Below are 10,024 nucleotides of genomic sequence, written 5' to 3' on the forward strand. Positions count from 1 at the left end.
CATGGGATATTAATGTGGAAAGAGATGAACGTAACATTGTTGGTGGAGCATCTGGAGTAACTTATGAAACGGGCGTATTTTCTTAAGTTTTATGATATTAATATAATTGAATCCTAAATATCTAGAAAACGGCTAGTTTTAGGAAGATCATTGTTATTAGCAATTTGAATTTTTGAATGAAGAATCATATTACAGCATCAAAACGTCTTTTCTACGGCCAGAAATTGAATTTTCAGAAATGCACCAAAAGTTGCTCTTAGAAAAACTTTTTTATTTTAGATTGCACCATGTTGAAACTATGCTTAAAACATCTGGTTTTACATTGAAATTTTACAGAAAAAATTTGAAAAAAAATCGAAGATACCTATTTTTTGCAATTTGTGTTTTAAGGTTTGATTTCGATTTTTTCATGAAAATAAAAGTATTTTTTTTTCAGTGTATATTTTTTTTACAAAGCCTTTTTGATTGTCTACCATTTCTCCTCAGACACTATTTCTCTATAACAAACGGTTTCCGAGGTACAATTTTTTTTAAATGGTGGTGCTAAAAATACGTACGCCCTTATCAGAAGTTACTCTCGATTCTAAACGATCCCCAATTATATGAGATAATTTTCGTCTCATATACTTAATACATCTGCGCAGTTTCATTCAAATCGGAATGGCACATGTCAGATTTCAGCATTTTATGGACGATTTCGCGTGGAACCGCTCGGGTTTAGTAAAGGTAGTTGCTGAAAACAACAATACGACGAATGGGAGAAGAGCTATATTCATGCGTTTGTTTGCTATTACAGTTAAACCTCCATGAGTCGATGTTCCATTACTCGATATCGACTCATGGAACCATACTAAAAATCAAATTTCATAGTTACTATGATGGTCCCCTCAAACAGCTATTCATAGCAATGCTGTTCCATGACTCGATATTTCCATGAGTCGATGGTCCCTTCAATATCGACTCATGGAGGGATGACTGTATTTAGCTTTATATTGGATTTTAGCTCTGCAAACTCCAGCAAAAAGTCCCAAACAAAATAAGATCCTAAAAAGATATGATTCTTCAGCAACTTCCTTTATTAGAGTTTGAAGAATGGGGTTTCCCTATGGGATAATAAGTTCATACCTACATTATAGTGCTAACGTGTTTGGAATATTTTCCAAAATTTCTTCATAGTAATTTCCATATAAACCTACATTGTTTTTGGGCCACCTTTAAATCACCACCGAAAAAGTTGAAATTTTCACAGAACACCATTTTCATCGTAGGAATAGTTAGGAAAATATGGGAGATTTGATTTTTATGACGAAGCCAATCATCTTCTGTTGGGTGCATATCGCTAATTAAGAACATTATCACTCGATCTATATTGTAAAATTTTCCAATAGTTTTAGTACTGCAATGTCATAACCGAAAGAGATCTAGAGAGGCGAGGATCTCATTGTTCAATAGGTTGTTCAGCGAGATTTATATTCAGTTCTTTTAGTTCATGGAGGTAATCTTCCTCTCGTACAGGGTGATTACTAATTCCTGTCAGTAAAGTAAATGATCGTAGATAAAAGGCTTATGTATGAATTTTAATTTCCGGTGTACATCCTGTTTAGCACATCTATAAAGTTTGTTTTGACAAAGTAAAGATTAAATATTTTTTCTTTTACCTTAGTTTTTAGTCATATGTGTTGTTTTAAAGGCATTGCACCTGGCACGAACGTTTTCCACAGATATGTATTTTCGACTAAACTCCGCTGAAAAAAATGCCTGATTGAAACAGCATGGTATCACAATCTTCTAGACTTACTAGGGAATAGCATAAGACTGATTATGGAAAAATTTAGCGAAAAAAATATGTCTTTTTTGGTTAAAATATATGCTTCTGAATGACGTGCGTGTTAACTGTAATGCTTCTGAAACAACGCTTGTGACTGGAAATTGAGGTAAAAAAATTAATATGTTATCGATGTATAGCGAAGACAAATGTTATAGATGTCCAAAAATGGATATACACTGCTAATTAAAATTCATACAACCATCTTTTTTGTATGATTAATTATTTTACTGACAGGATATAGTAATCACCCTGTATTATTAAATGAAAACTGAATTTAGTACTATGCCATTTCATATCACTAGGTTTGTAGTTTTTGACAGATACGAGACTTCTCGCATTACTTGTGATCTCGCCCTTAAAGCCATTGGTAACCGAGTGTGTAGCTCCTTGTTTCTAAGCGAATGAATGGCCCAGGATGAAAACTATCACCACTGGGAGATAGAAGAGGACCTTCTCTTCATCGTAGCATTGTTGAATAACGTGAAAATCCATTCGTTTGCTCGGTAACAACAAGCTACACACTCGGTTACCAATGGCTTATAGGGCGCGATCACAGGTTATGCGAGACTTATAGTTAGAAGTGGATAAATTTCTGAAGAAGTTTCAGGAAAATTTCTTGAATCAACTTCGGTGGCGTAGATTCTAGAATATACTTATAATTGCATGATAAATGATTATAGGGTTAACTCATGATTTTTCTCAATATCTCAATACTCAAGTAATTTGAATCAATCGAATTACTACCTACTTCCAGAGAAAAAAAATGAAAAAAATAATTCCACTCCAAATTTATATAAATTAATTTTCAAAAATGGTTCCTTCAAAACTCAAAAAGTGTCCTGTTCATGGTTTGAGTACGATTTGTGAGTAAAACTATGATTTGATGGGAGACATAATAAGCGAAACCGTATGAATCACTTCTTTTTCAAATTGTGGCTGTAATGTGAATAATTTGGGGTCAAATATTTTTCGAGAAGCGTGGCGTTATATTTTTTTATGAAACTAAACTGTTATGATTTTTTTACGAATGCAGTAGATACTTATTAATACACATCTAAAAAATAATACAATTACTCCCAACTACACGTTGCAACCGTACTTCACACTCACTGCAATTACCACAGTCGATGTAATACTGGAACAAAAGAAATAACGGTTTTGGCCTGTCCTTTCTACACTTTTCTAAGTACCTCGGGTTTTGAAAGCTCATGAGACTCCAGCTTGTGCTCTAGCGCAGCGGCCTATCCTTTCTCTCTCTTGCTCTCTTCCTCCTTTTCCTCTTCCGTTTGTGTGTTTTTCTGTTTGTACATCTCTCCTTCCATCACAGTGTGCCAAACACCTTTCGCTCATTTCAAAATTTTCCGCGCGTTTCGTCCATTGTTCTGTCGCGTTCTTTTCTCTCTCTAAAAACTATCGCGATGTTTCATTTCTATTGTTTTGTCGGTTTTGTTATCCGTTTGTTTGATTGTAGTGTCCCCCCCCTTCCCTCATTACCCGTTTAGTTGTTTTGTTTTTTTCCGTTTTGTTTCTTACCCCTTTTTTTCTCTCTCTCTCCCGATCTCCGTGTTTTCTCTTCTTTTTGTAGGCCCGCTACTGTTCGATCTGTGCACACTCGTCCAAATACCTGCATGAGTTGCCGGTCAATCTAATCAAACTGTTGCTCGAACTGTGGCTCGCCCTGGTGCGCCGGTTTACCATTATCAAGTGGATTCTCAAGTTGTTCCAGTGGCCGGCCCTGCTCATCTACCGCTTGATCAGTGTGCCGAGCTACGATCAGTTCAATATTATGTAAATACTGTTATTTTTATTTTTTTTTCTATTATATTACGTTTTAAGTTTATTATCACTATCTCTCTATTGTAACGGTGTATTCGTGGTGCACAGCGAAATGAAGAGAGAAAGACCTTTCCACCACAGTGACAAACGATGGAAGGTGTGACAAGTGCCAAAACAGTTGAATGCTGATTAGTCAAAGCGAATGATGCATTTCCTAACCTATAAGTTCAAAGTACGAGAGTAGCTTTAGAGGTTATGTTCTTTTATGTACAGTTGTAACAGGTTCTTACTAACTTATTTATTGCCAACTTAGGATCGATTCTGGAGCGGAAAACTAATGTGATATTTTTAAAAGTCGTAATTTTTTGGAGACCAGTTTTACTGTAGATAAACAACAAAAAGACATTAGATGTACTTAAGTAGTGAGAGTCGAACCCAGTATACTAATACGATTAGGTTAAAGCTTGGTTGTATCTTGCCTGAAATAGAATCTTTTGACATTTGTACAAACGTTCTTTATTTGCTGCCGCTCTCCTTTCCAGTATTGTAGAGTTTTCCAACACAGCCGAATCCAGCAGCAGCGCATCTCTCTGTCCTATACTCTTTTAATCTCTTGTATAAAACAAAAATCGAAGCTGCATGCGTTCGCCTGTTTGACGTTACACTAACCTCACTTTCTTTGCAGACTTCTTCTCCTAAGCCAGATACCTTGGATCTGTCGGGAGCTAGCTCGAACAATCCATACCGGGAGCTGGTGGCGAAATATGAAGCGCTACTGGAGGTCCAAAGGAATTCGGTGAGTCGCAAGCAAAGCAGTGGACCGACAACGAATGCTTCGTCTGGACAGCAGCAACAGCAGCAGTCTCTGGACGGGGCGGCTCCTCATCATGCCCATCCCCACGAAGAGCTCGGATCGGGTGATTTCAGTTCGCTGAATACGAAGTTCACGGACGAGGACGGTAGCAAGAAGGACGATCAGAGCAGCAATGGAACACGGCGGAAGATTGGTCTGCGGACTCCGACGGACTTCTCAGAAGCGGAGACCACCAGTTCTGGATTCTCCGACGAGATCAGTAACAAGGCCACGCAGACCGACGAAGGCCCGAGGAACTTCCTGTGCACGATTGCTGACGAGAACTGCAAGTTTAGCATCTACGAGGACCAAACGGTGATCGACTCCAGGTTCCGGTTCAGCCCTTCGCATCGGGAGCTGTTCCGGGAGATCTTCACCATCTTGAAGAAGGCTGCCAACAACCGCGACGAGGGAGAGCAGTTGCCTCTGCTGGATGATCAGAACCCTCCGGCAGCGAAGGCAGTGACTGCCCCGAAGGTTCCTCCGGTTACTCCAGCCAATGACGAACCTCCGAGCGAGTTTGGCGACGACACCCAGAGTATCATTTCGTCGGCTGTTTCCGAACAGTCATTTGCCATGTCGGAATGCATCACCAAGTCCGAGCGGAAGAAGATCGAGAAGCAAGCGAAGTACGCGGAGAAGCACGGCGAACAAGAGAACAAGCCTCCAGTAGGAGTCGCTGCTCTGCCCGATGGTCGCATTTTGACCCCGTACAAGCGTCAACCGCTGGAATACCTCAGCGTTGCCGTGGGCGTCAACAAGAAGAAGTCGCGCCGTCGCCGTAACCGTGGAGACAATCTGGATCGGTCCGATTCTCCGATCGCTCTGCCAACTCCTCCGCGAGTCTACACCAGCACCGGCAAGAAGGGGCGCAGCTCATACCGGCCATGGAATCCGAACGAACCGCTAGCATCCCCTGCCGCCGGCAACTCCTCCGCTTCCACAGCAACTGCCGCCACCGAGTGGAATGGCAACTCAATGACGATCTACAACCGCAGCGTCAACTCGCCAACCCCGAACGCATCTGCCTCGCAACGCAGCGGCCAAACCTTCCGCAGCTCCACGGCTAGCACCACTGCCGGAAGCGCCAGCAGTAATCGCTTCGCTGACCTCACGGACGAAAACGGCGACGCCATAGTCCAGTTCAAACCTTCCTCCGCCAGCCAAGATCTGCACAAACTGAAGAAACTGGACCTTTCGTACGCGGAGGTTCTTCGCCGAGCCGACCACTGCAAGCACCATAGCCAGCGGCGCCAACAGCACCACCATCACCAACACAAGTAGGCGACGCCGCAGCAGGTAAATCGGTCTTTCAATGTGTTTGTGTCATCGTCGTAGCGAAAGCGGGCGGAAACCGTCAAATTGTGTATTTTTTTAAGAATAATTGTGACGAGCATGTGCAAGATTAGCGTTTAGTACGATAAGAAGCAAACTAACACAAGTTTCCAACAGTTTTCATGCTCTTAAAATTTTGATATTCGGACTGTCAAGTCCCGAGAGAAAGAGTAAATTTGACAGAATAAAGCAAAACAAGCAGAACCAGTATTACGAATTTGCTGACCTAGGGAACCGAGTTTCGAACAACTTAAGCTTCTTTCCTGTTAACGGAGTTGATCTGTTTGGCGTTTGACAGTTGTCAAACTCCAATATAACCACCATTTTTTGCGAGAGCCAAACAGATTGATTCGTTTTGCTCCTTGGAACAAAATTCAATCAAATAAAGAGGTCCTGATTTACTTAGTAATATATAAACATCACTCTCACACAAACTATTTATCTTACAAAAACAAGCAGTGCACGAAAGTTATAAGGATAAAAATCAGAAAACGTACGCCATATTGATTAGTTTTGTTTGCGGGCGCCAGGGAGAGCCACTCCCCTCAAGCAGTGACAGCAGGTTGGAGTTCGATAATTACTTGAACCTAGCGCGTTGGAGAGGAGAACCATTTATTTAGCAATTGTTAACTATTTAGCTTTAAATTGGCAACAGACACGCGTGTTCGCTGAGTTATTATTTTATTTAGAAGAAAACAAAGTAGGCTTCGTCTTGGTTATTGTCATTTATTATTAATATTATTGCTACAATCGAAGTAGGCTAAGGCGGACATTACCATAGGCGAATTTGGCGATGTTCTGACAAAATTGATGATGGTGGTGATCGCATTGGCCCTCGGAGATCGTTATTGCGCTTTGTTCTTATTAAATTTCGTTGGATTTTCTTGACAAGTCTGATGATTGCGTGAGCGAATGGTTGCTGCGATTGCGAGAGAATGAGAAGGCTGCGTGAACGGAGAGTGCCGAGCATTCGAACGTGTACACACAATACCCAATTTATAGGAGATAAGAAAGCCAATCATCCAACCAACCAACCAACCAATTACTTATACTCACTCTTAATGCATAGACAACAAAAGACATAGGCGGAATACTTTCGTTGAACTCCCCCGACTCCCGCAACATAACCGAAAATCTTAGGAGAGGAACCACTTACTAATTCTTACATTACAACCAAGTTCAAATCTCTACTGAATACATGTAAACTAACAAAAAACCGCAGCGCAGGGTTGCTTCCCAAAACTGTAAGACACGGTTCAAGGAAAGACAAAGTCAAAGCTCAATGTAACTTAAACAAACACAAACCCCAACAGAAGGAATGTCCGGCCGAAAACGTGTTGACGCCATTCTGAACTCGGAAAGGGATCGAAAGCTTAACAATACCAACACTCAAACAGAAATCGAGCCGCAAGAAGCGCCGAATTAGACTTCTCCTGGTCTCATTTGGGTTGTGGAAAGAGGTTGAGCCTATCAACCAAATGAGACTTGGTGAAGAAAATAGCAAGGGGGGCCCGCCCCTTTCCGGCCGGCTCAAACTCAACTAACCTTAGAGAATACGAACAAACGAACGAATGAACGCGCGCGGCGTGAGCCAACTGTAATAATAATGTGTAGAAATTCTGAATAAACCAGCAGAACATTACTGAAAGATGTAAAGGAATCATGCGGCGGATGTGTTTCCGTCAGGGGTTTTCCATTGGTCTAAAACTATCCCAAATGTGTCCTTTACTGCTGAGAAGAATAACATACTTTGAAGCTTGTTCCCTACAAGCTTGGAATCTACTTCCCAAGAAGATTGGAAGCGCCTTTCTTAAAAGTTGGGAGGCGTCTTCTCTAAAAGCTTCGAAGAGTCTTCTCAAGAATATTAAAAGCTTCGTCCCCAAGAAGCTTGGAACCTTTTTCCCAAGATGCTTGAAAGCTTCTTCTCAGAAACTGGAATGGTCTTCCCATAAAGCTAGGGAGCGTTTTCACAAGATGCTTGGAAACATCCCCAAAAAACTTGGAAGCTTCCTTTCAAGAAGTTTGGAAGCTGCCTACTCAAAAATCTTAGAAGCTTATTCCCAACAAGCGTGGTAGTTTCTTCTCAAGAAGTTTGGAAGCTTCTTTTCAAGAAGCTTGGAAGCTTCCTTCCCAAAAAGCTTAGAAACATATTTCCTCTTCCTCTGGCTTGGAGGCTTCCATCCCAAGAAGCTTGGAAACTTCTTCTCAATGCATTTGGAAACTTCTTCTCAAGGAACTGGGGAAGCTTCCTTCCCAAGAAGCTTGGAAGCTCCTTCCCGAAAAGCTTGGAAATTTTCTTGAAAGCTTCTTGGATAGAAGCTCCTAAGCATTTTAGAAGGAAGCTACTGTAGTTTGGGGGCAAAATGAGCACTATTTTACATTTTTTTCTATATAATCCTTTGGAATTCAAATATTGTCAAATAAATTTCGACAAAACCAGTACTTCATTGTTATTTATCAGTTTATGTAACCGATTTTTTTTTTCAATATCATTTAACATGTCATAAAATTAGTTTTAACACCAAAAATTGGGCGAAATTGATCACTATATAACGAAGCAGGTTCAAAAATAATAAAAAAAAAACTCTATCTACTAAATATGTGTCTCCAGTATCTGAAAATGATGTCAAAAGTTTTATAACTCGTGTATTAGATCATTTTATTGCTAAATTAAACTTTGTTAATATGCATAATACGCATAAATGTAGACAATATCCCTTGAAATTAGCACGTTATTCAAGAATAAACAACAAAATGAACAAAACACTAAGCTTGTAATGCAATATGATTTCTGAAATGTGTTCATCAGTTCAAACTTACGCTTACACGAAATTTTCAACACTAGAAATTTGCATGGTGCAGAGCCTAACCAACAGGTTGTTCAGTATCGACAGTTCCAACAGTATTCATTACAACTTCAAAAACTGTGAATTCCATGAAGATCTGATCTTAATAAAAATGAAATTGTTCAAAAACATTATTAGACATCTATAAAATAGAAAACGTAGAACGTCTGTGATGCCAACGAAACATTAATCATCCTTGGAAGAAAATACTTTTTGGTACCGACCTGATAAAATTCACCCCAGTTATCAATTTGCCCCCGGTTTATGGTACCTAGCTTGATGAAAGAAAGCAACCTAGCTTCTTGAAAGGAAGCTTCCAAGCTTCTTGGAAGGAAGCTTCCAAGCTTTTTGGAAAGAAACTTCGACGCATCTTGGAAGGAAGCTTTCGAACTTCTTGAAAGGAACCTTCCAAGCTTCTTGCAATAGTGTCCTTAAGGCTTAGAGCTTATTTAGATGGGTTTTATCATGCACTGTTATCCACCCAATATAATCAGAGCTGTAGCAGCAAACGATAAAGATACTCTCATGATGTGTATGCGATAATGATTTTTTCAGAGAGCGATAAGTGAGAGACACTCCGAATTTTTCATAATTCATTCTTTATTATTATTATTATTATTATTTATTTTTAACTAAAATTTTGAAAGAGGGAAAAACCCCTTTGAGTGATTTCAATTGAAAATCTTTCTCAAAGAGGCACAAAACCTCTTTATCTTTTCGAAAAACGTTACAAATCAAACTTAAAACTAAAGGCTCACACGGTACTAAACCATAACAGAGCCGTAATCTTGGAACATAACAATCAGCGTTGAGTAAGGAGTGTCAGAAAGCCAGTGAGGGAGAGAATCGAAATCGAATCCAACGTGACATCTGAAAATAAAAGTAAAAAAAAAACACAAAGAGTATCAAACCAAATATGAGATTTCATTTAAAAACTGAAATAAAAGTTTCATTACAGGATACAATTTTGTACCAAGTATATCACGTACAGATACAGGAATAGGTTGACCCAAATTTACTATATTGTTCATTAATTTATTTCTAGGAGTAATGAATTTGTCACACTGAAATACTATATGATCGATGTCTTCATAAAATTCCCCACAATCACATAAATTGGAATCTTTTATGTTGATGCGATACAAATGGCTGTTACAAATATAATGGTTTGACATCAATCTCGAAAAAGAGCAAATAAAATTTCTACTTGCTGGCATATTTTTGAACCATGGAAAATAATTGACTTTAGGACAAATAGAATGACACCAACGTCCTTTGTCGCTCGAATTCCAACACGTTTGCCAATCCAAAAGAGATTTTACTTTCAATTTTGGATAATATTCAGAAGGAAATATGTTACGGCTGTAAATTATTCCATGATGAACA

The 10,024-nt window shown here is 39.5% G+C and overlaps 1 protein-coding gene across 6 annotated transcripts in view; it reads left to right on the plus strand.

The window, feature by feature from the left end:
- LOC5579004 overlaps nucleotides 1-7,452 on the plus strand; it is a 511,737-nt gene extending 504,285 nt beyond the window's left edge. For all 6 annotated transcript variants that reach the window (XM_021840273.1, XM_021840210.1, XM_021840335.1 and 3 more), the window contains one exon: nucleotides 4,290-7,452. In XM_021840273.1, the coding sequence (XP_021695965.1) occupies nucleotides 4,290-5,741 (1,452 nt within the window). In that variant the 3' untranslated portion in view covers nucleotides 5,742-7,452. The remainder of the gene's footprint in view (nucleotides 1-4,289) is intronic.
- Nucleotides 7,453-10,024: the final 2,572 nt, after the last annotated feature.

Source organism: Aedes aegypti, chromosome 1, assembly GCF_002204515.2.
Source record: "Aedes aegypti strain LVP_AGWG chromosome 1, AaegL5.0 Primary Assembly, whole genome shotgun sequence".
NCBI classification, from domain to species: domain Eukaryota; kingdom Metazoa; phylum Arthropoda; class Insecta; order Diptera; family Culicidae; genus Aedes; species Aedes aegypti.